Genomic DNA, 27,113 nt, shown 5'->3' on the forward strand with positions numbered 1-27,113 from the left:
TTTTTAAAATATCTAATAATTGGAAGAGAGAAAGAAAAGAAAGAGGCCTTAAAACTGTAAGAGTAACAGTATATGAGAAATGGACTTAAAGATTAGCAGAATAAAAAGGGCAGATGCCAAGTGATCACTGCCTCTTAATTGAAAACAGTAACAAAGTCTAAATTATTTTGGCATCTTACAACATTGGTTTTTGCCATATACAGAGTTAAGTCACTCAAACCTTTGGGGGAAAAAATACCATGTAGTATGTGTTGATCCTGATATTAGAGGAATAATTGCTCTGTAAAACCTACACAGAAAAATCTAAACAGAACAGAATGATTTTCATTCTTGTTCTTTTGAAATCATGTTTGCAGTGAAATTAAGCTTTAAGCTCCTAGCTAGAAATCCGCTGGTGACCTTGAAGAATTTTATACTTGTGGAGCTGGTTTCTGCTCTTGCATATAAATGTATGCATCTCATTATGTAAGAGTTACATTTATAAATCCGGCATTGGACAGGTTGACACCAGAATGGAGGCCTGGCATTGGAGAGGCTGGAATGGGCAGTAAATATAGGTACTTAAACATGTGCCATCACTTAGGAAAATATAATGTGTTTAAAAATCTTTGCTTTACAGATGAAATACCTGTCACAAAGAGAACATTAAAAATAAAACAAGAGTCTTCTGAAGAAGTACAGTAAGTAGATGCTTCACCTTTCCAGAAACTGTGTCTGCCCTAGTTTAATGACCGCTGGGAGGGTCAGGAGGTTGTTAGATGTGCTATGGAGGTGACAGCCAGACCACCAACGAAGCATGACACTTATTGGTATTTTCTTAGCTTACATTTTCCAGTGGGTATCTAAAATGTTGAGAATTTTGTATACATCAAGAAGAAATAAATATGTTATATGAAAATAAGCATGTTTATGGTGTTTGCTTGTGTGGATGTAGATTTCTGGATGTTTACGTGAGAGACAAGGAGGAGTCACGGGAACCTGAGCTGAGTCTGGGGTTAGATGAACCGGGAGGAGGCCAGTGGGATGCTTAAATTCCTTATAGTACTTTATTTTGGGAATTAAAAAGCAAGCTCTTAGATGACCTATTTATACATTTGGAAAAGAAGGCTGTTGCTAGAGGAAAGTCTTAAGAAAGTTCAGGGTCAGAGTCTTCCCCACTGGTCCACACCTCTTGATCTTCCTCCTAAGAGTTTAGCATTATCTTTTCTGTAAGAACATCGCAGTTCTGGTGGCACCTGTGGCTCAAGGAGTAGGGCGCAAGCCCCATATACCGGAGGTGGTGGGTTCAAACCCGGCCCTGGCCAAAAACTGCAAAAAAAAAAAAAAAAAAAAGAAAGAACATCGCAGTTCCTGGGAGTTCTTGGAGTTACCAGTGATATTATGTTTGCTGTTCTTTTATTTGTTTGTTTTTTGAGACAACAAGGCTCTCACTTTGTTGCCCACACTGGGTTGCAGTGGTGTGACCATAGCTCACTGTAGCACTGAACTCCTGGGCTCTAGTGATCCTTCTGCCTTAGCCTCTCAAGTAGCTGGGCCTACAGGTGTGTCCTACTGTGCCTGGCCAATTTTTTTTTAAAAAAAGTTTTGTAAGGCTGAACACAATGGCTCGCACATGTAATCCTAACACTCTGGGAGGTCAAGGAGGGTAGATTGCCTGAGCTCAGGAATTCGACACTGGTCTGAGCAAGAGCAAGACCCCATTTCTACTAAAAGTAGGAAAACTAGCCAGCATTATGGCGGGTACCTGTAGTCTTGAGCCCAAGAGATTGAGGTGCTGTGAGTTATGATGATGCCACAGCGCTTTACCCGGGGCGACAGCATGAGACTGTCTAAAAAAAAAAAAAAAATTTATAGAGACAAGGTCTTATTATGTTGCCCAGGCTGATATAGTTCTTTTTAATAGCTTTAAATAAATAAGTCCCTGATTAAATCTAATTGTTGAGAGTATATTAAAAGGTAAATTTAGAAGGCCTGGCATGATGGTTCACGCCTGTAATCTTAGCACTCTGGGAGGCCAAGGTGAGTGGATTGCCTGAGTTCACAGGTTCGAGACCAGCCTGAGCAAGAGCAAGATCCTGTCTCTAAAAATAACCAGGCATTGTGGCAGACGCCTGTAGTCCCAGCTACTCGGGAGGCTGAAGCAAGAGAATTGCTTGAGCCCAAGAGTTTCAGGTTGCTATGTGCTATGACGCCGTGGCACTCTACTAGGGTGACAAAGTGAGACTCTTATCTCAAAAAAAAAATAAATAAACAAATGTACGGAGAGAGTAAAGAACATTTTGTTTTTCACCTGTTAACCTTGGACCATTCATAGCACCTACTTGTTCCTGGGTGCTTCATTCCACACATGTGATCTTGATGTCTGACAAATGATGGAAAAGGAGACAAAGAGGCAGGAGGAATAGAACTGTGGTAGACAGCCAGCAGAACCAGGGGCCAACAGGAGCCCCACCAGCAGCTGCTCCCCTTGCAAATGCTTGTTTCATTTTGAATGTTATCTGGATACATTGTTGGAGGGAGTGAGAGTTCAGGGATCAGGAGTTGTTACCCCAAACTGTAGCTGCTATTCTGTGCCTCAAAAAAGTTAAATGTGATCTAAGTCAATAAGTTAGAGCCCATACTTTTTGGGAGGAAGTAGTTATCTTTTTAAGATTGTGACATTATACCAAAGGAAGGGAAACTGATTATTGTTTTAAAAAATGAGTTATTACAAGTACATACTTTCAAACCCCTATTGTCTAAAAAAACAAAAACAAACAAAAAAACCACCACTTGCTCTTTCAGTAACATGTCCTGTCTCTCCTTTACAGCCACTCAGAACTTTCAGTTGATATAACTGGGGTTGAACTCAGACTTCACAGAATTGGTGTCACTAATCTCAAACCACTTGAACTTTCTGGTGGTTTGAACTTCAGAAACCAGGACATATAACAATTTGGAGGAGCTCTTTATGTAACTGGGTCTTGTGCTCCTTGTGCTCCATATCTCTAAGACTTTCCTATGAGTCTTGAAAGTACGTGGCCTGCAGGCTCAGGTCAGCAGGGCAGAAAACAACAGGCTCTGCAGAAATGTCTGGCCCATGCCGCCTCTTCAGGTTTCAGCTCTCAAGGCAAGAGACTCTGAAAAGGTTCTGGATAGGCCATTTATTTTCCAGTGCAATAGTTTTTACATGAACTATTAATGATTCAATGCTATGATAGCACCAAATAAAATAACTTAATTTGGGCATGGGATTTTTCTTTCTTCTCTGTGGGTATAGGCAGGATTAGTAGAGCTAGGTGATGTAACTTGTAGTAAAATACACCATCCTTCATTCATGAAGAGGAGTCACCTAATCTGCTCATTTTTTCAATACCACGGTATGTCAGGCATCGGGGTACATCAGTGAGTGTAATGCACAAAAATCTCTGCCCTCTATCCCTGGTCCGTAGTGTAGTCCTCCCTGAGATCAAGGAAACATTTCAAGGACGAGGAAGAATGGTGGCTATGAAAAAGTTTTCCTTTAAAGGATTGACCCATGAGCTGGGCACGGTGGTTCGGACTTGTAATCCTACACTCTGGGAGGCTGAGGTGGGTGGATTGCCTGGGCTCACAAGTTTGAGACCAGCCTGAGCAACAGTGAGACCCTGACTTTAAAAATAGCTTAGCATTGTGGCAGATGCCAGTAATCCCAGCTACTTGCTAGGTTGAGGCAAGAGAATCACTTGAACTCAAGAATTTGAGGTTGCTGTGAGCTGTGATGCCATAGCACTCTACCGAGACAATTAAAAGTGAGACTCTGTCTCAAAAAAAAAAAAGTATTGACCCATGCAGAAACATAGTACTATATCTTAGCCTCACAAGTCCCACAATCACATATTATAAAAGTAATCCTCTGGAAAGCAGAATCTCTCCCTAGGATGCAGTGATTTCATCTAGATGGCCACTCTGATGCTTGAGAAGCTTTCAAGACAAACTAAATGGTAGTGGGTAAATCCAGGGCAATCTTAGGCTCCAAAAAGCAGCTGATAACTAAACATCAGCTCTTTGTCATTTTGCAAAGAAGGTCAAAGAGAGTTAAGAGGACATACTGAGAATGGCTGTGTGAAGACTCCCCAGAATATTCCAAAAGCTCTTCCCCCCCTAGAAAGTATGAGAGTGGGAAAGAACAGCCTCAAGGATCTGGCTCCTTCCAAATCTTTTCAAGAAGCCATTGACTAGTCAGCACGTATATGCTCCTTTCTTGCCTGTGTTTGATTGTGCGTGAGTGTGGTAGTGGACTATTTTTGTAGGTGAAACCTGGAATTGATGGAGAGTGTCATCGTTTGTTGCCAAGTTAATATTTAACAAATCAATCTTCAAATATCAAAGTTTTGCTATAGTTGAGAAACAAACTTGTCATTACTTATCCTCGTTACACACACAGTACATGAGGGAAGCAGCCTGGGGACTAAGCATTTCCCATCATTTTCTGTGTTGTTAACAATCCAAGTCAAAATTGAAGTGTACTTTTGCTTCCCTTGATAAAGGGTTTTCTAGAAGAGTCTCAACTCATTATCTTGAATCTTTCAGTCTTACAACTTTAAGCCTAATGTAGACCTTTTCCATCTGAGTTCTAGATCTTAATTCTGTGCCAACCTGACAGCTCTTTTAAATGTGGGAGTAGTAATAAATTTCAGACAAATAAAAAATGTCATTTTGTTTTTGTATCAGGCCCTTAGTCATCATGTGTGTTTTTCTACCATACGCATCTATAGGCCAACATTATCGGACTTGTTGAGTTTCCAGGTTAGAAATTAAGCTGTTAATTTTTAACAGATGCTTTTATGAATTCTGCGCCTTCATCTTATTTTGGTAGGTAGTTAGGTCTGAAGGCCATGATAGCCATTATAATAGCCACTTTAAAATCTGTCACTCTTGGATTTCTGAAATCCTGGAGTTTGGGGTATTAATATTGATTAAATGTGATACAGCAAGGCTACAGAAGGAATGGAAAGTAGTTTATCATTAATTCCTAGACACTCCCCAGGGGTGGATGTTTCTCACATTTTAATACTATGACTATCTACACCTGCACCATCTAATATGGTAACCCCTAGTTACATGTGGCTGCTTAAATGTAATTTTGAATTAAATACAATTAAAAATATAACAGTTTACTCACATTAGCCACTTTTTAAGTCCTAGTGGTACCATATTAGATAGCACAGGGATAGAATATTTCCATCATCACAGAAAGTGCATGTGACTGTCCTATTCTAGACACCTGAGGAATTTGACTTTTATTTCTCTTTCTAGGAAGAGAGACATCATGCAGAATATTGTACAGATTTTGGAATCGGTACAGTTGAAGTGGGAACTGTTTCAGAGCTGGACAGACTTTTCAAGGCTCCATCTTTCTAATAAACTGGCCATTTTTGGAATTGGTTACAACACCCGTTGGAAAGAGGATATTCGGTACCATTATGCTGAAATCAGCTCCCAGGTGCCTCTCGGCAAGCGACTTCGGGAGTACTTCAACTCTGAGAAGCCTGAGGGGCGGATCATTATGACCCGAGTGCAGAAAATGAACTGGAAAAACGTTTACTACAAATTCTTAGAGATCACTATTAGTGAAGCTAGGTGCTTGGAGCTACACATGGAAATTGACTGGATACCCATTGCCCACTCCAAACCAACTGGTGGGAATGTTGTTCAGTATTTATTGCCTGGAGGCATTCCTAAAAGCCCCGGCCTTTATGCCATTGGCTATGAAGAATGTATTGAGAGACCCCTGTCACCCCATATGGAGCAGCATTCTCTGGATACAGGAAAAGAGGGCCAAGTTGACCTGGAAAGCCTTTCAGCACAAGCCTCATTACAGGTGGAAATAGAACCCACCCGAATTATCTATTGCTACCTCGGGATTGCTGAGGTCAGGACTCTGCAGCAATGCTTATTTTTACATTTCCAAGCAAATACCAAAACCTTCAGCAAAGATTGGGTTGGTATTAATGGGTTTTTGTCCCAGAACTGTATTGTGGATCCCGGTGTTTCCCCCAAATCCATCTATATCAAATTTGTGGAAGTAGAGAGGGATTTTCTTTCTGCTGGCTCTTTAGTTGAGTGCCTGGAAAAAGCTATTGGCTACCCCTTAAAATTTAACAACTGAATATCATCCTTCATAAGGATTTTGGCTTTTACCTCCTCCTCCTCCACTGTTTCCCGTTACCCAGACTGTTCCTCATCGAGATGCTGCCATCAGACTCTTCATGGAAATTCTTTCCACAACTGGGGCCAGTACAACTTCTAAGGAATTGTAGCAGACTCTGGGCAGAACAAACAGACCCTACCTGAAAATGCTCATTTTGAGCGAGCAAGATTTATAGCGAACTTGCATGGTGGGTCAGCTATTTCTTTTTTAAAGACAAAAAAACAATTTTTAAATGAATTTTAAAGCCCTAATATAAACAAATTGTAGGTACATTCCATATTGGACAAAACTTATACTTTGAGTTTCATATGAAATTGAAAATTGTATTTTTTTCACAACGTTTTGTTTTTACACATCTCTCTATAAGTAATATTTACAACCCTGAATAAATAAGCAATAGATAATGGCAAGTTAAATCTTGAGTCACAGCAAATAAGACTGTTTTGCAATATCTCCCTTAACTACTATTGTATATAATTTAGAGTTTCATTTTTTTTTCACCAACCAAGTGTTTTGCTATTTCCAATCAGTGTTGCCTGCAAAGACCTTTGTTTCTGTGATGTACCAACTTTACGGTTGTGTTGCCGTTTCAACTTTTTAAAAAAAAATTAAAGTAATTCCTGGCCTCTTGGCGTACTAGTTGAGCTTTTTGTAGCAGAGCGTGGCCACACCAGCAGTAGGAGCTGTGCCCTGACTTCACTGCTCAGACTGAACCGAAGAAACAGCATAGCTTCCCTTTCTTGCACTTTTATACCCCTTTGACCAATGTCCTAATTTCTTGGCCAAGTACCAAAGGTCATTAGGCATCTCACTTTGTAAAACATGGCAAGGATAATCCTTCTGACCCTAAGTGCATGAATTTGTAAGAGACACGGTCCTCATCGTTTACACTTAGTATTCAGGAGCCACTCTCAAGGAGCACAAGTAGAAAACTGATGTCATCTTGCTATCTCTAAAAAAGGAAAATGAGGATCCAATATAAACATCCAAAAAATGTTTTTTAAACGTGATCCGTAGGAGAGAAAATTGGAACGTGTCAGTATATTAGGAAGGTAACTATCGTGTTTGGATCTTTCAGAGATTTCTTACAGGTCAACCACCACTCTGGTTAGAAGTTAGTACTCTTGGCTAAGAATAGCTCATTAATGGAGTAGTCAGGGATTACTTGTCTTGTGGCAGGAGCTGGTTAGATTGATTATCTTTAATGGTTCCCCTGCATCTCTCAGGTATCTAAATGGGCTGCAAATCCAGGTAAGAGCTATCATTCTCCCCATTTTTCTATATGACTGGAGATAAATTTGCATGTGGACCAAAAGTTGTCCTTTTCCTGCAACCTGAATAGTCTCGAATCAGTGATTTTCTCATTCTGAAATCCCTTGGTTGGTTAACGCATATTTTTTTTCTAATGACTAGAGATCTTATAATAACAATGGGATGACTTTTGTTTATGTTATTTGAGTCTGGATTTGTGGAGTTGGCTGTTTTTTGATGTGCCTGCTAAAAATGGGTGCTAGTTCAGGGAGAGTATAAATACCCTGAGAGTGTCTGGATGCAGCACCTGTTATGTAGGCAGGGCCCTCAGGAAATCCTCGTGAGTTTTCTCTTCTTTGGAACTTGGAGTTATAGTCCTCAAGGCTGAGGCACCATTGACCATCATGTAACAATAATCTCAGAGTATTCAGTGCTAAGTGCTGTAGGAAAAGACTAATAGGACTACTACACAGAATCCCCCAAAGCTTGCCAATGAACAATCCCAAAACTAAGATTATGCTTCATGCATTTTTTCTCTGCTTGCCATTTTCCATTGATGTTAGTTGCTTAGCTGGGGCAGAACAATTAGGAAACATTTCATGAGGATGTTTTAGACCCAGAATGGGGCATTGCTGGACCACTATTGGTGGCATGGAGAAGACATCAAGACTAGATCTAGTATGTTTTCACCATTTGGCTTGGGATAGGTGAGGATGAGGGGGGAAGAGGAAAAAGCCCAGCATTGGGAATTGGTAGCTTGCAAAGGAAACAGCTTAACAAATGCTGAATATTCAGTCTCTGGCTAGAAGAGTCTAGAAAACAAGAAAGTAGGTTGTCAGATAATTATGAGCATTGCTAAAAACAAGAAAAGGACTAGTCCTTAATGAAGCCTTAAAGACAGAGAGACTATAGTCAGGTGTAAGAATCAGTATTAGAAAATACTTTGGAGATATAAAATGAGGTATGATTGGAAGAAACACTAATGCTATTCAGGCTTCTAACATAAGAAGTCGTATGAACTTAGCTCTTGCACACATGTTTATATAAGCAGTTCCCAAGTCACACACACATCTGTGCCAACGTTCTTGTTTTACACCAAGGAGGAGAGTGGTGTCCGTTCTAAAATGCATCTTGGTGAAAATTTTCAGACAGTAATGGAGCTGCCCTGCTGACTCCTGCTATTACTTGACTGCCTTAGGGTCAGAAGAAAGGAGTAATTGGAAAAGGAGACAAGATACAGTGAGGAAAATTCTTGGGAGGTGAAAAAGTCCCGAAGAGACCATAACTGTCACGCGGAGACATTTCACTGCCTACAGATCCTGGATTGCGGCTTTACTTCCCATGTGGCACGTTATTTGGAATCTGAATTCTGAAGGAAAAGTTAGCTGCAGGAAATGAATATTGAGGCTGTACCTTATGTAGCACTTGATAGGGCTGAACACAGCATGTGTGATTAGATTCTTTGATGTTCTGGGTTAGAACCAAAAGATTTTGTACTCTACCTCTCTTGGAAGGATTTTCTTATTTGGGTGACTTAACTCTGGTCTGGAGACAAAGGAGGGGTGCTTACAAGAGGTGGTTTGCAACTTCGACTAAAGCCAAGAAACATTTGAGTGTGATAGGATAGGGAAACCAATCCAGCAGCCCCCACCCCGTCCACTCAGTCTACGTGGCTGTTCCAAGCCTGTAGTTTGCATAAAGGTATGGGACCGGCAGTCACCTAGTCCTGTTCCCTTTGCTGCCACGGGTTGGCAAGTATTAGATTCCAGGGTTTGCATGAGCAAACTAGAGTTTGCACAGGCATTCTCAAAGCCACTGCATGGCAGGTATTTGAAGAGAAGCCAGGCAAGTCACACTGGGAAGAGGAGCCGAGAGGGCCTATGGGGCACTGTGTGGAGAAAGACTTTGTGCAGTGTAGGCACAAGGACCATACGCGGTGTTCAAACAGCAGAGAACTGTGTGGAGTCGATGGAATACAGCAGGCCTGGCTGCTCTTCTCCTCAGACAACTCTGCTTCTAGAACGGGCAGCGCCAGGAATTTGTTATGTTTTCTGCCCTTGGTGGCCTTTGCTCAGTGGTTGAGCGGTGCTCAGACATTTGAAGAAGCGTCCCTTTTTTTTTTTTTTTTTTTGGCTGTTGGACGAGAATCAAGAACAGGTGCGTCCCCTTCTGTAAGGGAGCCGCGGCCGCCAGAGGGCGCAGAGGTGCCCTTTGACAGGTGGCGGGGGGAGGAGGCGGTTACATTAAATTCCCAGCGAACAAGATCTCCCGGGAATTAAAGGATCAGAGCAAGTCTGAGCCTTTCATTGCGGCGATGGGAGGCATTAAAGATTTGGGGAATAAAGAAGAAACGGAGGACTCTGTCCTGTCTCCCTACCCACAGCCGCCCTCGATCAGCATAAGGCCTGTGAGCTGCTCATTTGGGGGTTGGAGGTGAACATTGCCTCAGTTTCCTGCCCAGCTCCTACCTTGCGCCATTTTTCCCTGCTTGGGGTGTGAGGCTCAAGACTAGGGTAATCACCCAGCGTGGATTTTAGGGGTTTGCGAGAACTCGCCGAGAGGCCCTCTCTTCCCGCACGGACACGCAGGTGCTGGCGCGTCCCGGGGCAGCCCAGGGCCCTTCAGAGCTGCCCCTCGGGCGAGGTAGGCGGTGGCGGGCGCGGCTGTAACCCTTCCTGCCCGACTCCGGCGGGGTGGAGGAGCCGGGCCCCGGCGCTGGGAGAGCAGTGGTTCCCGGCAGCAGAACGGGGCCTGCACGGCCGACGCCCCGGCCTCTTCCTGCCACTGCGCCCCCCACACTGCGGGGTCCCGGGGAGTCTCTTCCTCCTCCGGGAAGGCCGCGCGGGTTAGGACCAGCACGCGGCACCTCCACGCTTGGTGCCGGTGATTCGAGCCAGAGCCCTAACGCGTTGGCGGTGCCAGGGGTACCCGGGTGGCCTTTAGACTTGAATAGTCTCCGAACTTTCCGCTCTTTTCCTAGTCACCTTTTCTATCCAACCCCGCCGGAAGGGGTGAGTATGGCGCAGAATGATAGTTCAAGACTCCCCTCTTTCCTCGTTGAGCTCCGGACCTGCTCGTGGGGACATCACGACTTACCAACCCCACCCTGAGTCCTGACCGGGTAAAGGCCGTGGGATCCGCCTGTTGGAGCGCTAGGAGCGCCCCCTCTCCGCAGAGTCACCGCGCGCTCCGCCCGGGAGGACGGCGACCTCTCCGCCCCCTCGAATGCCCCGCCCCCCTGTCCCCGTCGGTCCCCACCCCAGGACAGGCACACATGAGCACAGACTTGGGCTGGGGACGCCCTTGGTGTCAGTGGCCCGGCTCCCGCACCCGCTCCGGCCCGTTGCGCAGCCGTGACACCTGTCGGACGGTGTGTCCCAGACCTGGGGCTCTGGACTCCGTCGCGGCCAGGGAGGGCCATGATTTCCCTGCCCAGGCCCCCAGCGACCAACGTGCTGCGCCTTTTGTTTCTGGGGCTGAGTACCCTCGGTGAGTACAGGAGGGGGCTGGAATGCGGGGTGGGGCGAATCAGACCCTGGGGGAGGACTTTGAGCACTGATGAGGAACCGGGTCCGACAAGACTCCCGCCTCCATCTCTTGCCCTTCTTTAACCCCCGCCCCCCATACCACCCCATCCCGGGCACCAGTGACCCGTGCTAACTTTTCTCCGTGCTCGGGCAGCGATAGCTCCCAGTTTGGGCGCTGTGTTTGTGTGTGGGAGGAAAGTAGGGGAATTGCCTGGAAGATCTGGAGACCTCTGGGGTGAGTTATCAGAGCCATTCCTCAGCCCCTGCCCCCCCCCCCACCTCCCACTCAGCAGAGCCAGATGAGCTGAGCGCTGGATGAGGATGAGACACGGGCTAAAGAGCTTAAGGACCTAACCCCAGCCCCCCTCTGGTCCCTCCACCCCACACACAGGCTGATGAGAAAGATCTCCCAAGGGAATCCCTGGTCCTCAGGTTTGACAAAGGCACTTCATGTCAATTCCCTGGCCCAGATCCTCCCTCATGCCCCCTCTTCCTGCTTCCTGCCCTGGGAATGAAGGGAGGTGTCCCAAAAGGATGACCGTGAGGTCATTTGGGACACAGGAAATGGGGGAGGGGTTCAAATGCGCAGAGTAGAATTGTGACACACACACCCCCCACCCCACCCCAGGTCCACCACCCCATGGGTTCCCAAAGCCAAAGTGATGAGAGAAATAGGGAAGCGGGTCCTAAAGGGTCAGAGAGGAAGGTCTTTGGATTAAGTGGCTGGGAAGTATCCAGGCCTCCGGAGGCCCGGGCTGCAGTAGGAGCTGGTGGTTCAGGGCTCCATGTGGGGAGAAAAGGACCAAATAGGAATTAAGCCGGTTATAAGCTGTTTCGCTTGCTGCCTCCCAGGTTTTATTGCCATTCTCCCGTCAAGGATCTGGAATGGGGGTTAATGGCCATGTCTGCTTTAACTTGTCTCTCTCAGGTTGGAGGATGCCAGTGCAAGTAAGGCCTGGAAGGGTGTAGAGTGAAATTCAGTTACGATGATGGAGACTGAAATGGGGAACCTAGGTCCTGCCTGTGCCCCCTTTAACCTGGTCTGTACCCCAAAGGTGTTGAGGCATGAAGTATTAGAGTCCTCAAGAATGGGACCATTCCAGACAAAGTGAGTCTCAAGAGCAGCCCTCACCCTTAGCCACATCAAAGCCGGCTTCCAGCCCATCTAAACTTGATCCAGGATCCCTCCACTTCTCAGCCTGGCTCTCCCAACTTCAAGCTCAGCTCTTCTTTTTCTTTGGTGTTCCATCCCCAACTCTCCTAACCCCCCTCCTGCGCGGGGAGGGGGAACAGCTCTGAAGCAAGGGAGGAAAATCCAAATTTGCTGCCTGGGCATCCTGGGTATCACCTGAAGCTTATCTGCATACTCTCTTTTTTCTATCCCAGTTCTGAGACTCAGTTTGTCATACTGAAGGCCCCTGACTCAAAAGTTCTGCGGGGTTCACGGAGGCGGGGAGGGGGAGCCCCTGCCCGCCATTCGAGGGTTAAATGCCGCTCAGGACCGAGGCGCACCGGGCAGGCCCCGGCTCAGCTACATTGGACTCTCAGTGAGGCCCCCATGCCCTGCGCGCTCACCAGAGGCTCAACGCTGCTGCCCCTGGGGCGTGAGAAGCCCGCGGGGGGAGTTTCTCAGAGAAAGAGGGAGACTAAAAATAGTAGGCCTGGGGAGCCGGCCCATTTCGCTCTCCTTAGGCCCTTGCCTGCTCCCTCACTCTGGTCTCCTAGTGGAGCGTGAGCTGGCAGGGTCCATTTCTTGGGCCTCCCCTTTGTCCTTCTCAGACCCAACCAACCTCCTTTTCTCTCCCAGAGGCACCCTGGACCCTGGGAGCAGAAAGGGCTGACCAGTCGTGAGGGCTTGGGCTTCAGCAGGCACCCGGGACAGAGGAGCCTTTGCTACTCCTAGTTTTTGACCAAGGGCTATGACAGGGAGTATTTGCCCAGACCCTAGGGTGTCCATCACTATCTATTGTAACCCTCCTCTACCTTTTGCAACGTGCCATTATAAATGGGGGAGGTCCCTGGGAGAACCCCTGCCAAGGAAGCTCGCCCCCCGCCCACCCGGGACTCAGGCAGTTTCCTGGCGGGAACCGTTTCTGGACGCTCCGTGTGTGCTGCGGAAACGATAGGAGAGAGCCGATAGGAGAGAGCCGAGAGAGCCGCACCGTCCGCAGGCTCCCGGCCAGCCCAGCCTCGGCCCAGTGGCCCCCGGGCCCGGGTCCCCAGGGGGCGTCGAGTTCCTTGAGACTGGAGTTGTTTTCGCCCACAGCACCTCCGGTCCGGCGGCCCCCCCGTCATTGTGTTCTGCCTTATCACTGGGTCCAAGTTTCCTGCCCAGCCCGACGGAACCCTCCAGGAAATGGGAAGGGGGGTGCTGCGAAGGCCGAGGAATAGGGGTGGGGGCTTTATAAAGAAGCGCCGCGGGGAAGCGGTGGGGGGGGGGGGTTGGTGGCGGGCATCCTGACCGGATCGGCTCCTGGCCCTTAGAGGCCTTCAGGCTGGACCTACCAAGGCGAAGGCAGAGAGCTGGACCTGTTCGCGGCCTCTGCCCACGAGTTGCCGCCTGCTTGCCACGCGATGGTGCTTCTCGCGTGCTCTGGCGCAGAATATCCAGGCCCAGGAAGAAAAGAGCAGGGCCCAGGAAGAAAAGAGCAGGGCTCAGGAACAGGGCCAGCGTCCTCAGGCCTGGTCCGGCATAAGCCCAAGATATTCTCCAAAGGGCTTAGCACTCGATGCTCCGTTGGCCTCTCTGAAGGTCAAAACACGAATCTTCCTGGATGCCACAGAGTAAATGATAGCGCTCCTTGAAACGCACACCAGTCCACCTCCTGCGCTACCGACACGCGTAGGGGGAGCTTTGCACTTCTCAGGAAATCATCGTTCGCCCCACCTCTAAGTCCTTGCGACCAGAGAGGATTCACCCAGCTCGCCCGCACCTCAGAAGGCTTCAGGGGAGCCTTCTGGGTCTTCGCACCCCGCTTTCCTAGGGAAGCCTAGTGCGTTCGGACTGGGCGGGAGGCTGGGGACCACCGCAGCCACTGGGCCGGGCTTGGGTCTGGGCCTCTCCACTCTCCCTGCTCTTGACAGTTCAGAAGGAGCCGCGGGGTTGATCCTTAACCCGGCGACATCCTAACCCCCTCCATCTAAGAGGTTAAGACCTGGGGAGCGAGGAACCCTTGCTGTCCCGACCAGCCTCGCTGCTCTCCCTCAGCTCTCGCCCTCGGAAACTGGGGGAGCAAATGGGTACGAGGGGTAGTAGACCTGTCCTTCTCCTCCTAGCCGGAGATCCGCCTCCTCTTCTGGGTGCATATAAAATGCATATAAATGGGGCCCTATCCGCGCTGCAAACCCAGCGGCTGGGGGTGGAGAGAAGAAGGTCCAGGGACATTGAAGGCAGGACACTGGGTTGGCGGGCGCTGGGCACTGCTCGAGGCCTCGCCGAGCTGCATCTTTCCGGTTCGCTCGAGCCTGGTAGGACAGGGTCTGGGGACAGAGCCGGGAGCCAGCCCCGGGCGCTCATGCCCCCTTGCTCTCGCCTCCAGCGTCCCCCTCGCGGGCCCAGCTGGAGCTGCACGTGCCGGCCGGCCTCTCCAAGTTGCAGGCGGTGGAAGGAACAGAGGTGGTGCTCCCGGCGTGGTACACCCTGCACGGGGAGGTGTCTGCGGCCCAGCCCAGGGAGGTGCTCGTAGTGATTTGGTCCCTGAAGCAGGAAGGGAAGGAACCTGTGCAGGTGAGGGAGGAAAACCTCGCAGCCTGTGGCAAACCGCACCCAGCAGGAGGCGTAGGTAGGCGGGAGGGCGACCAGGGAATGGGGCCCAGGAAGGAGTGTCTGGGGTAAGCAAGAATCCTCACCGGTTCAGTTTTTGTTTTGATATTGGACGCTTCCCACAAAGAATTCTCTTTCGCCAACTTTCCCTAGAAATGGAGAACACAAAAGGCATTTTACACGGTTCTGGGGGGTCAGGGTGGGGGGACAAAGTACAGGAAAAAGGACAGGGCTTAGGACAAGTAACACAACTTTTAAAAGCCATGTTTTTGTCTTCCTATGCTCTACTTTGGACCCTGTCAAGTCGCAGGCCATTTCTCTTCCCAAATGACTGTCACCTGTCCCCCTGCCCCTTTATACCACCTTGAGAAGCAAAAGCAGCCTCCTCCCATAATCTCCCCCACCTTTCCTCCCCACCGTGCCTACTCAAAGGACAATTTACCAAGAAGCTAAGGGAGTAATTTTCAGAGCTCATTTGTATGGGTTCCTTCAAGGTCCTGGAAAATGTGTTCAAGCATGTCAATTTTTTTTCTTAAGATATTTTTATCTTCTTTTTCTTGTAATCCTAACATTCTGGGAGGCTGAAGTGGGAAGATCGCTTGAGCTCAGGAGTTTGAGACCAGCTTGAGCAAAAGTGAGACTCAGTCTAACAAAAATATTAAAAAGTAGCCATGTATGGTGGCCCGCACCTGTGGTCCCAACGACTCTGGAGGATGAGGCAGGAGGATTGCTTGAGCCCTGAGGTTGCTGTGAGCTGTAATGATGCCACTGCACTCTACCCCTGGCAACAGAGCAGGACTCTGTATACACACACATAGGATTTTTCTACTTGAAGATGCCCCTCATTTTATAAATTTCAGGCCCTACAAAACCCATATCTACCCCTGCAATCTAAGTTTCTTTTATCCACACCTCTTCCCTCATTAATGCCACATTTCCAAACACCCCAAGTGAGAGATGAAGAAATAATGCCTAAGGGATTTAGAATTGAACTGCTCTAGTGAAGAGGACCCAGGGACAGGAAGAGGACCCAGAGACAGGCCCTGGGGAGAAAGGGGTAGATGGGAGCTGGTGCAGATTAGAAGAATGGGCACAGGTGAGAGGCTTCTGAAGCATGCCAGTCTGGGGGAGGTTACCGGCTGAGCCTTTGGACACAGTGCTCACGTGTAGTAATAACAGGGTGGTGTTGTGCCCACACCAGGTGTTGGCCTACGTCAATGGGATCACGTCAAACACAACTGGAGCATCCTTAGTCTACCCCATGCCCTCCCGAAACGTGTCCCTGCGCCTGCAGGGCCTCCGGGAGAAAGACTCTGGCACCTACAGCTGTTCCGTGAATGTGCAAGGCGGCCAAGACATAAGTAAAAGCCATGGCATCAAAACTTTAGAACTCAATGTGCTGGGTAAGTGAGAAGCATAACTTCCAGGTCCCTCCCCAGCCATACTCAGAGGTTTGAGGCTGAGTGGAGGGTTTGGCCAGGGGCAAACAGAGTGACACAAGCGTATGGGGGACTGGGGAGGGGGAGGAGCTGTGGGTCCCTTGGGTGTGGGTTTTCACGTTTCTCCCCTTGCTCAGTTCCTCCAGCTCCTCCATCCTGCCGTCTCCTGGGTGTGCCCCGTGTGGGGACCAACGTGACCCTGAATTGCCAGTCCCCGAGGAGTAAGCCTGCTGCCCAATACCAGTGGGAGCGGCCGCCCCCATCCCCCCAGGTTTTCTTTGCACCACTTTTAGGTAAGGGCACATCTGGAAACAGCTGGACTGTGGCTGGGAAGGGGAAGATGAGAGATACTAGAGACACTGGGCTGGACAGGGGAAGCCATGCTGAAAAGTACTGCAGGGGTGGGGGGGGGTGGGGGAAGGGAAGGAGGAAGATGTGGGGAGGACAGAGAAAATGGGCTACCGGGGGTGTTAGGTATGTTCAAGTGCTGTATACTGTGACCAAAGAGGCTCTGGAGCTAGAGTGTCTGTGTTCAAGTTCCAGCCCTTGCATTCACTAGCTCTATGACCCTGTGCTTCCCTTTCTGCGTTTGTGAAATAGGTGTGGCAATGGTATCCTGGTTATGAGGGATGATGTTTTTATTTTTTGGAGATTTATGCTGGCATATTTACTTTAAATTGTCTCAGTCAAAGAGTGAAATCAAATAAATATGGCACCTGTGGCTCAGTGGGTAGGGCACCAGCCCTACATACTGAGGGTGGCAGGTTCGAACCTGGCCCTGGACAAACTGCAACAAAAAAATAGCCAGGTGTTGTGGTGGGCGCTTGTAGTCCCAGTTACTTGGGAGGCTGAGGCAAGAGAATCCCCTAAGCCCAGGAGTTGGAGGTTGCTGTGAGCTTTGACGCCAAGGCACTCTACCAAGGGAGATAGATAAAGTGAGACTCTGTCTCCAAAGAACAAAAAAAAAAAACATGGCTCACTGCCTGTGGCTCAAGTGGCTAAGGCACCAGCCACATACACCTGAGCTGGTGAGTTCGGATCCAGTCCGGGCCCACCAAACAACAATGATGGCTGCAACCAAAAAATAGCCAGGCATTGTGGCAGGCGCCTGTAGTCCCAGCTACTTGGGAAGCTGAGGCAAGAGAATCGCTTGAGCCTGGGAGTTGGAGGTTGCTGTGAGCTGTGATGCTACAGCACTCTACCCAGGCTCTGTCTCAAAAAAAAAAAAAAAAACACCAAAAAACAAATAAATATAGCAAAATGTTAGTGACTGTTGGACCTAAGTGGTAGGAATAGAGATTTTCATTTTGCCTTTTTTTCTACTTTTCATTTCTTCTACCTTAATTTTCCAAGGAAGCTTTTTTCTTTTTCAGAATAGTGCTTATTTACTCATAGGTTCATTGTGACATTTTTGTAAGGTAGTACATGGAGAGAACTTGGAGCAGTCTTCAGTGTGGAATTGGCAGCTAATAAATGTTTTTTATTTTATTTTATTTTATTTTAAGACAGAACCTCAAGCTGTCCCCCTGGTAGAGTACTGTGGCATCACAGCTCACAGCAACCTCCAACTCCCGGGCTCAAGCAATTCTCTTGCCTCAGCCTCCCAAGTAGCTGGGACTACAGGCACCCACCACAATGCCTGGCTAGTTTTTGGTTGCAGCCGTCATTGTTGTTTGGCGGGCCGGGCTGGATTCGAACCTGCCAGCTCAGGTGTATGTGGCTGGCACCTTAGCCACTTGAGCCACAGGCGCCAAGCCAGGCAGCCAATAAATGTTAACTGTTACAATGAATAGTCCATACAATCTTTTCAATGTCAGCAGGTAGATTATATTGTCCCCATTACACAGATGAAGAGATGGAGGCCCAGGGATATCAAATAATTTTCTTTTGGGGGTGGGGTTATTTTATTTCCTTGCTTATTTTTTATTTCTTTGCTTATTTGTTGTTCTTGTTGTGTTGAGACAGAGTCCCACCCTACACCCTTGAGCAGAGTGCAGTGGCGTCATAGCTCACTGCAACCTCAGACTCAGGCTGTGGGCATCCTGCTGCCTCAGCCTCTGGGATTACAGACACTCGCTGTGGTGCCTGGCTGGGTTTTTCCATTTTTTTCATGAGTCAGGGTCTCACTCTCACTCAGTCAAGTCTCCAGCTCCTGAGCTCAAGCAATTCTTCCTCCTCAGCCTCCCACAGTGCTGGGATTATAGGCATGAGCCATGCGCCTGCTCAAATAATTTTTTTTTTTTTTTGGTAGAGACAGAGTTTCACTTTGTCACCCTCGGTAGAGTGCTGTGGCGTCACAGCTCACAGAAACCTCCAACTCCTGGGCTCAGGAGATTTTCTTGCCTCAACCTTCCAAGTAAATGGGACTATAGGCATCTGCCACAATGCCCGGCTATTTTTTTGTTGCGGTTTGGTTGGGGCCAGGTTTGAACCCACCACCCTCGGTATATGGGGCTGGCACCCTGCCCATTGAGCCACAGGCGCCGCCCTCAAATAATTTTCTTAAAGTCACACAGCCTGTTTTGGGACCCAGGTTTTTTAATTCGTAGCCTCTTTCTCTCTCATCACACTGCCTTTCATAAATACAATAACCAAATAACAGTGTTTTGGTTTTCTGGTACAAAACTTCCCCTTTGGCCTCTTTTTTCAGATATTAGTTGGGGGCACTCAGGGGTGGAAATGGAGGGGGTTACTGAGCAGAGCCCAGCATGCTGGCCGTGGCACACTTCTCCTTTATCAGGGAACAGACAACCTGTGACTCTAGAGAATCAGAGGGGGCACAGTCTAGAGGAGGGGAAGGGATTTTCCTCCCATGGGCAGGAGGGTACCTGGACTGATGGCTAAATTGTGTCCACAGATGCCATCCGTGGGTCTTTAAGACTCACCAACCTTTCCACTTCCATGTCTGGAGTCTATATCTGCAAGGCCCACAATATGGTGGGCAGTGCCCAGTGCAATGTGACCCTGGAAGTGAGCACAGGTCAGTGAGGGGTAAGTGTGTTTAAGGAGAATGGTCAATGGTGGTGATGGTAGGGATGTAAGATGGGAGGAAGCCTGTCCGCTGAGGCCTCTCCTCGTAACAAGACAGGGAACTTGCACTGCTCAAATGTTTGTACTAATGTTTGGTTGATGACTGGCCATTTTCTGCTTGACAATGACCCCTCTTTTTACGGGGAAAAAGAGAGGATATGTACGATGGCCGTGGGATAATGGGATTGGAGAGGGGTGGGGAACAGCTGGGTGTCCCCCTCTAACACCAAACCTTTTCTAGGGCCTAGGGCTGAGGTGGTAGCTGGAGCTGTTGTGGGCATCCTGATTGGATTGGGGCTGCTGGCTGGGCTGGTCCTCTTGTGCCAACGCCGGGGCAAGGCCCTGGAGGAGCTGGCCAATGATATCAAGTAAGTGTCCCTGGTCTCTGCTGCACTGGGGGCTCTCCAGAGTCCCCTCTCATCTAATGGAAAGGTGAGCAGTAGCTGAAACATTCCTATGGGCAGATTTTAAGGGAGAGTGAGGGGAGGGTAGAAGTATGGGGGGCGAACTCTCCTGGTTCCCCCACCAACTTCTGACCTCTTCTTACTTCTTTGATTACCAGGGAGGATGCCACTGCTCCCCCAACTCTGCCCTGGCCCAAGGGCTCAGATACAATCTCCAAGAATGGAACCCTTTCCTCTGTCACCTCAGCACGAGCCCTCCGGCACCCCCATCCCAGGCCTGGTGCATCAACCCCCACACCCAGTCTCTCTAGCCAGGCCTTGTCTTCACCAAGACTGCCCAGGACAGATGGGGCCCGCTCTAAGCCAGTATCCCCCAACCCTGGTGGGGTTTCTTCCTCAGCCCTGAGCCGCATGGGTGCTGTGCCCGTGATGGTGCCTGCCCAGAGTCAGGCTGGGTCTCTGGTGTGATGGCCAGCCACTTATTGGCTGTACCATACTGTCTGGGGTCTCTCCTTCCCATAGGGGTCACCTCTAGCACAGAGGCTCAAGTCTTGGGAGGGTAGCCACATTCCGGGCCTCCAACCCTTTGTCCCTCACCTTTGTTCACTGCGAGAAAACAGAGTCTCAGTAAAATCCAAATATCTAGAAGGTAGAAGGACAAGAAATAGACCTGGGATTGGGAGGCACCGCTACCGATCCCCCCCACTCCTCCCTATGAAGCCAGCTGAATGCTGCTGAGATCGGCTGCCCACCCAGGGCCCAGGCAGAGACTTCAGTCACTGAATCCCCCAGGCCTCCTGGATCTGTACCCTGCCCCTATCTAACACCATCCTTGGCTCCCACTCTGGCTGCCTGCATTGATATAACCAGCCTTGCTGGCTTGGTTAGGTTTTGTTGGGGCAGGGAATAGGGAAGATATTTTTTGAACTAACTTGAAATGTATGTTTTTGTTTTTATTTTGCCAATTTCAATAAAGATACACTGTGTTTGTATGGAATAAGAGTCAAATCGCTCTTTCAAAAGCAGAATTCCCAGAAGCGGAGCTCGAGAACGATGCAAAGTGGACACTTAACCAGGCCGTGGAGCGCTACTTCATGGAGCCTTGGAGCTCACTAGTTCTGGGTTGCTCTTCCAATCTGCTGTAGAGCTAGAGGCATCTGGTGTCCCATGGAGAGGGGCAGCACAAAGAACCAGAGGCTGAGGAGACTCCAAAGGTTCTGACCAGTAATGGGAGGCTTGGTGTGCTTCCCACTGTGCACTTTCTGTGCTCAAGGCCTGGGTCTCCCACTTCCTCTTCCGGGGCGGGGCAGGCGAGAAGAAGCTGACTAGCGCTGCCCTCTCCCAAACCACTGAATCCTTAAGGAGCACACCTGCTTGCTCCTCTGGAAGTGACCCCCATTGTTGTTAGGGAAAGCTGGGCGGGATGTGATGCAAGTCCTGTCTGAATGCTGTAAAGCTCTTTCCTGTCAAGGCTGGGGTCTCCTCTAGATCTCAGTTTCTCTGCCCATAAAATGGAGTGGCCCTGGGAATGGGGAGGAGGCTGTAGTTTCCATGGAGATTCCTACTTCAGCAAGTGGTGAGAAGAAAAGGGGCTTGTAAGGACAAGACTCTAAAGGGGCCAGAAGGATCTGGGGTGGCCAGGTGCTCACTGTGCGAGGCTCCGTGGTGGTGATGTCCTTTGCCAGTTCTGGGAGGATCAGAATGTCTCCTTCTTCTTCCAAAGTCAGGCTTTCCCCCCAGAGCTCCAGTTCTGACCCCTTTCCCTCAGGGCGTCTGCCCCAAGGCCAGCCATTTTTCCAGTGCCTGACAGATAGCTTCAGAGGTTGGTGGGAAGAGGAAGAAAGAAGGGAATAGGGTTAAAGTGATTCCAGAATCGGGCCCTGAGGAGGGAGGAGCATGTTTTTTTTACCTGAGGGTGCCGGCCTCTCCCCTTGTTTGCTCTGAGTTAGGCAGTCTCGCTCCTGCCCAGCACTAGGCGGCTGCCCTTGGGGTGCTCCCTTACCCCCAGACATCCCAGCAGGACAGCCATGGCTAGGCTCCCTGGCCCTTTTCTCTGCGGGGCCCTGTTGGGCTTGGTGCGCCTGAGTGGTGAGGAGGGGACAGGCGGGATGAGGGTGAGAACTGGGGGCAGAGGCCTGGCTTCCCGGCTCCTCCTCCTGCCTGCTCTGTCCCTCTGTGGCTTCAGGGCCTGGGGAGTTGCAGGGGCTGCGGGAGTTGGGGAGGCAGCATTGAGGCTGGGAGGGCAGAAGGGAGAGGTAGCCAAGCCTGCAGGTGAGTTCAGCCTCTCTGTGGCAGAGTTTAACCATGCAGGGTCATTGTTTTCCTTTCTCTGCTGAACACACCCTGATACCTGGCCGGGTCTCAGCCCTTTTACCCAGAAAAACCCAGCTGTGCTGTGGGCTTCTCCCTCTCCAAACCTCAAGTTTCAGGAAGGGAGGTATAGGGATGAGGTGAAGGGGTTGCTCTCTGCGGAGGGAATCCTCAGCTTCTGGTGTAATCTCCTGGGTGTGGGCCCAAATCCTCCCCACCCCCATTTGGGCCTGTACCTTCCTCTGGTCTCCAGCCCCAGGGCTAGCAGTGGAAGTGAAGGTGCCCTCGGAGCCGCTGAGCGCACCGGTGGGCACAACTGCCGAGCTGACCTGCAGCTACAGCACTTCAGTGGGAGACAACTTCGCCCTGGAGTGGAGCTTTGTGCAGCCTGGGAAGCCTGTCTCTGAGTCCCATCCTGTGAGCTGAGAGCAACTGTGCTCAGTAGGGTTGGCAGGGAGAGGCAGGAACCCAGGTGGGTTGGGAGGGTGCACTGGGCATCAGTGTGCTTGGATGAAAAGGTAAGTGAGCTTTCCCCTGAGCTTTTCAGGGATGCGGTCTGCTTGACCCTGTATCATCCCTCCCCCCCCCATAGCTCCTACATCCAGCTCCTGTGTTAGCACAGTCCTAGTTTCAGTTAATAAACTATTGCTGCTAAGGCATTGTGGTTAACATTAGGATAATATGCTGCCTCTTCTAGGACTATTTGCATTGGTCTCCACTACCCCAGCTACAGAGAGCCATGCTTAACTGAAAGCAGCAAATCTAATTCCTTTAGCACCTGGAAGGGGGTGATGTTTGGAGCGGATAGACCTTTGTGGTTTTGGCTACAGGGTATCAGCCTCCCCGGCTAATGTGAAGGGGTCTCTTATTCCCACTTTTACGAGGAAGGACCGTAGAGTTGATGCCAGGCAGAAAAAGGCACTCGTGTGTATTTTCTACCTCTCTCCAGATCCTATACTTCACCAATGGCCATGTGTATCCAACTGGTTCTAAGGCAAAGCGGGCCATCTTGCTTCAGAACCCACCCACAGGAGGGGTGGCCACGCTGAAACTGACTGATGTCCAACCCTCAGATACTGGAACCTACCTCTGCCATGTTAATAACCCACCAGATTTCTACACCAATGGGTTGGGGCTAATCAACTTGACTGTGCTGGGTAAGGCAAGCTGGGGACCAATCAGCCACTCACATACCTGAAAGTTTGCACTGGCCCTGCTAAGTCTCCTCATGTCCTCATTGTCAGCCTGAGCACACAACTGCTCTGGGGACCCTAAAGGAAAATACCCCCTTCCCAAGTCTTCTAATCTGGATGGTCATATTCTGACTCCACCCTCCATGGAGACAATCATTTCCTTCAGGGCCTGGTGACAAAGGCTGTAAGAGAAAAAGCTTTTCTCACACATGGGGATCTGAGTCATGCCCCCACCAGCTCCATGGTGAGGGAACATTCCATAGGTGGCTAGATTATTATTCTCAAAGTCAATGGCAGAAAAGGGGAGTGGTCATTAAAGGAACAAGTGCTCTGTCACTGAGCACCACATTTGTGTTCTGAGCTTCCGTCTAGCCACTAGAGCCTGCTCAGAAGTGAGCAACTAGAAAAAACTATTAAAGAGGCTGGGGATGTTTACATGGAAAAGACAAGACCTAGGATGTGGTATATTCCTGCTGTATTCAAACAGCTGAAGGACAGACATGTAGGGGAGAGATTTTTGTTTCTCCTTGTAGGCCCAGAGGGCAGGAACTGGAAATAATGTGTGCATATTACGTCAACACAGGTTTTGGCTCACCATGAGACTGAATTTTCTAACAATCAGAATTTCCAATAGTGGAAATCCCTTCCTCAGGATACAGTGGTGTGTGGAAAGCGGGCATCTATTTGGTAGAGGTATTAAAGCAGGAAGCCTAGTGCTTAATGAGGGTCAGGTTGGAAGCTTGCTGAGGAACTTTCTGTGGTTTCTGCAGTGCCTCCCAGTATCCCCTCATGTGGTCAGAGTGGGCAGACCTCCGTGGGCGGCTCTGCTGCCCTGAGATGCCGCTCTTCTGAGGGAGCTCCCAAGCCCGTGTACAACTGGGTGCGCCTTGGATCTTCTCCTACACCTTCCCCTGGCAGCATGGTTCAAGGTAAGGGCCCCAGGCAGCAGGAAGAGGGGACCTGAGATCTGACAAGTCTGCTCTCTAAGCCCTCCACACCCAGATTACTAGTTCCATGGCTAGGAGGATGAGGAACACTACTACACCTTTCCCTTGAGGTGTTCTCTCCTGTCTGTCTTCCTGCACAGTCTGTGTCGGGATGATCCTGGGAGCATTTCTCAAAGTAAATATGTTGTGATATCCAGAAAGAGAGGAGGTAGAGAGCATTCTGATGATCCCCACTTGTCTGCTTTTGGAAACTCCTTTTAGGTTTCTTAAGAATCATGAATCGGGCGGTGCCTGTGGCTCAGTCGGTAAGGCGCCGGCCCCATATACCGAGGGCGGCGGGTTCAAACCCGGCCCCGGCTGAACTGCAACCAAAAAATAGCTGGGCGTTGTGGCGGGCACCTGTAGTCCCAGCTACTTGGGAGGCTGAGGCAAGAGAATCACTTAAGCCCAGGAATTGGAGGTTGCTGTGAGCTGTGTGATGCCATGGCACTCTACCGAGGGCCATAAAGTGAGACTCTGTCTCTACAAAAAAAAAAAATAATAATAATAATCATGAATCACTTCTAAAATTCCAAAAAAGGAAACTGAGGCAGAGTAGCCTGGACTGGCTTCAATCTTTCAGCCAATTTCTTTGGAGGAACCATTTATCTTTTTTTTTTTTTTTTTGAGACAGAGCCACCCTGGGTAGAGTGATGTGGCGTCACAGCTCACAGAAACTTCCAACTCCTGGGCTTAAGTGATTCTTTTGCTTCAGCCTCCCAAGTAGCTGGGACTACAAGCACCCGCCACAACGCCTGGCTATTTTTTGGTTGTAGTTGTCATTGCTGTTTGGCAGGCCCGAGCTGGATTCAAACCTGCCAGCTCTGGTGTATGTGGCTGGCGCCTTAGCCGCTTGAGCTACAAGCACCAAGCCCTGGCCCCCCCTTTTTTTTGAGACAGAATCTCACTTTGTCAAGCTTGGTAGAGTACTGTCGCATCATAGCTCACAGCAACCTCAAACGCTTAGGCTCAAGGGATACTCTTGCCTCAGCCTCCCAATTAGCTGGTACTACAGGGGTTCACAACACCTGGCTATTTTTTTTTTTTTTTAAGAGACGGGGGTCTTGCTTTTGCTCAGGCTGGTCTCGAATTCATAAGCTCAAGCAATCCATCCACCTCAGCCTCTCAAAGTGCTAGGATTACAGGTGTGAGCCACCACATCCAGCTGGAAGAACCATTTATCTAATGGGCTTAGCTTCTCAGCTTTCTCTTGAAGCCTCCAGTAACCCTTTCTCTTCCCAGTCCCAGCAAAGTCCTTTATCAATCCAGACCCACCCCCTCAACCCCAGGATAACCTCCTGGTGTGTGCTCTTTTAAAGCAAAGGTAAGCAGTTGAGGAACACATTTGGGTCAGCTTAGAGCCACCCTAGAAGATGCCGTTTCTAGCAACCTAACCTCTTACTCCCAACTAGGAACCTGACATCAGCCAGTAAGTACCCACCCCAATTCCATTGCCAGCTTCTGATCCCTTTATGTATACACAGTTCCCTCAAAAAGCAGCTATGTAGGCTGGAAAGAACACAAAAGTTGCACTGGCTTTGGAATGCCTTTCTGGGTCCCTTGGGACAAATTATTTCCTTTCTCTGAACCAATAAAATGAAGTTAGACTCTTTCTGACAGTCATGTACGAAGTGAAAAGAGTTCTCTTGGTAGCTGGTGCTCATGGGGTGGCAGGAGTGGTGGCACACTTCCTCTTCATCCTCTAGATGAGGTGTCTGGCCAGCTCATTCTCACCAACCTCTCTCTGACCTCCTCCGGCACCTACCGCTGTGTGGCCAGCAACCAGATGGGCAGTGCATCCTGTGAGCTGACCCTCTCTGTGACTGGTAGGGTATGCTGGGAAGATGCCAGGCTGGCAGGTTTGGGGTGGGGAGGCTGCATGAAGCTGTCTGAGGATGGGCCAAGGAAGGTCTGTAACTCGGAGGGTCCTGTGTCTCCTTAGATCCCTCCAAAGGCCGAGTGGCTGGGGCTCTGATTGGGGTGCTCCTGGGTGTGCTGTTGCTATCAGTTGCTACCTTCTGCCTGATCAGGTTCCAGAAAGAGCGGAAGAAGAAGCCCAAAGGGACCTATGGGGGTAGTGACCTTCGGTGAGCAGGAGGGCTGGGGGTGGTGCAGAGGGGTCAGAAAGGGCTTGGGTTAAAAACGGGTGCCTGCAACCCTCAAACTCTGACATTGTAAAATGTGTTTAGGGGTCTTCATACTTAAAAAACACAATTGGCTTTTCTGTTTTTAAGGTATTTCCATATATACTATAACTGCCTGGGAGTAGCTGGATGCTTTGTCCTGAGCACTCAGCTGAGTTTAGTTCTGTTTGAGGCAATCAGGAAAGGAGTGGGGGAAAGCTGCTTCTGCCATTTACTTTAGCTGCTAGTCCAGGTCCAGAACTTACTCAACATTCAGACTCAGGCCACTTTCCAGCCCTCTTAGGGGGTGTGTTTGTGTGTTTTGGGGGGTAGGGACTGATGACTCTTGGAATCTTCATTTTAACCAAAGTTCCACAGATGATTCTCATGAACAGTAAAATGTAAAAAGTCCCCCAGTTCGAGGATGGCTGTCCTCGGAAGGATGCTTCTAGCCTTCACTAAGAATTTCCCTAAATCCACCAGAGAGGATGCCACTGCTCCTGGGATTTCTGAGCAAACTTCTGTGAGGGCTGATCCCAGCATTGGGCTGCTGGAGAGGCCCCCGTCTGCCAGCACTGTGACGACCACGAAGTCCAAGCTCCCTATGGTGGTCTGACTTCTGATCCCCGAGGGCGGTGAAGGAGGATGCCAATAATTAAAAGTCTCTGGGTGCCATATTGACTCCCTCTTCATCCTGGCGGTATGTCAAATTCCTCTAGGTGGTTCGAGGAGTATTACCAGTAAGGGAAGGAACAACGAGCTTGAAGTCCGGAGACGACGCCCATAGGCAGGAAGTTTGGCTGGGTTAAGGGAGCAGGTTTCAACATAGGTACTGCTCGCCCCACCTCTGCCCTACCCTTCCCCCCTCCACCCACTCCCGTCCCCACTCAAGCTCTTTGGTTTGAGCATATGAGT

The 27,113-nt window shown here is 49.4% G+C and overlaps 3 protein-coding genes across 9 annotated transcripts in view; all 3 read left to right on the forward strand.

Moving 5' to 3' along the window:
- Positions 1-6,798, forward strand: part of MSANTD2 (Myb/SANT DNA binding domain containing 2) — a 37,032-nt gene extending 30,234 nt beyond the window's left edge. For all 4 annotated transcript variants that reach the window (XM_053594656.1, XM_053594657.1, XM_053594659.1 and 1 more), the window contains 2 exons: positions 620-680; positions 5,278-6,798. In XM_053594656.1, coding sequence (XP_053450631.1) covers positions 620-680; positions 5,278-6,130 — 914 coding nt within the window. In that variant the 3' untranslated portion in view covers positions 6,131-6,798. The remainder of the gene's footprint in view (positions 1-619; positions 681-5,277) is intronic.
- Positions 6,799-10,552: 3,754 nt separating this feature from the next.
- Positions 10,553-20,574, forward strand: ESAM (endothelial cell adhesion molecule). The gene is made up of 7 exons (XM_053593102.1): positions 10,553-10,912; positions 14,490-14,677; positions 15,915-16,116; positions 16,290-16,445; positions 19,010-19,132; positions 19,424-19,550; positions 19,745-20,574. The coding sequence occupies exons 1-7, from the start codon at positions 10,843-10,845 to the stop codon at positions 20,052-20,054; spliced, it is 1,176 nt and encodes a 391-aa protein (XP_053449077.1). The 5' UTR covers positions 10,553-10,842; the 3' UTR covers positions 20,055-20,574.
- Positions 20,575-20,720: 146 nt separating this feature from the next.
- VSIG2 (V-set and immunoglobulin domain containing 2) lies at positions 20,721-26,875 on the forward strand. Of its 4 annotated transcripts, none has more exons than XM_053593108.1 (7): positions 20,721-21,674; positions 22,150-22,313; positions 22,846-23,053; positions 23,860-24,018; positions 25,782-25,901; positions 26,106-26,162; positions 26,569-26,875. In XM_053593108.1, exons 1-7 carry the CDS (start codon positions 21,614-21,616, stop codon positions 26,601-26,603), a joined length of 804 nt encoding a protein of 267 aa, XP_053449083.1. In that variant the 5' UTR covers positions 20,721-21,613; the 3' UTR covers positions 26,604-26,875. The 4 variants fall into 4 exon arrangements, with proteins under 4 accessions (XP_053449083.1, XP_053449082.1, XP_053449081.1 ...); XM_053593107.1 differs by having other exon boundaries at positions 20,861-21,674; positions 26,682-26,875; XM_053593106.1 differs by having other exon boundaries at positions 20,862-21,674; positions 26,018-26,162.
- The last annotated feature ends 238 nt before the right edge of the window (positions 26,876-27,113 follow it).

This window comes from Nycticebus coucang, chromosome 6 (assembly GCF_027406575.1).
Source record: "Nycticebus coucang isolate mNycCou1 chromosome 6, mNycCou1.pri, whole genome shotgun sequence".
Lineage (NCBI taxonomy): Eukaryota > Metazoa > Chordata > Mammalia > Primates > Lorisidae > Nycticebus > Nycticebus coucang.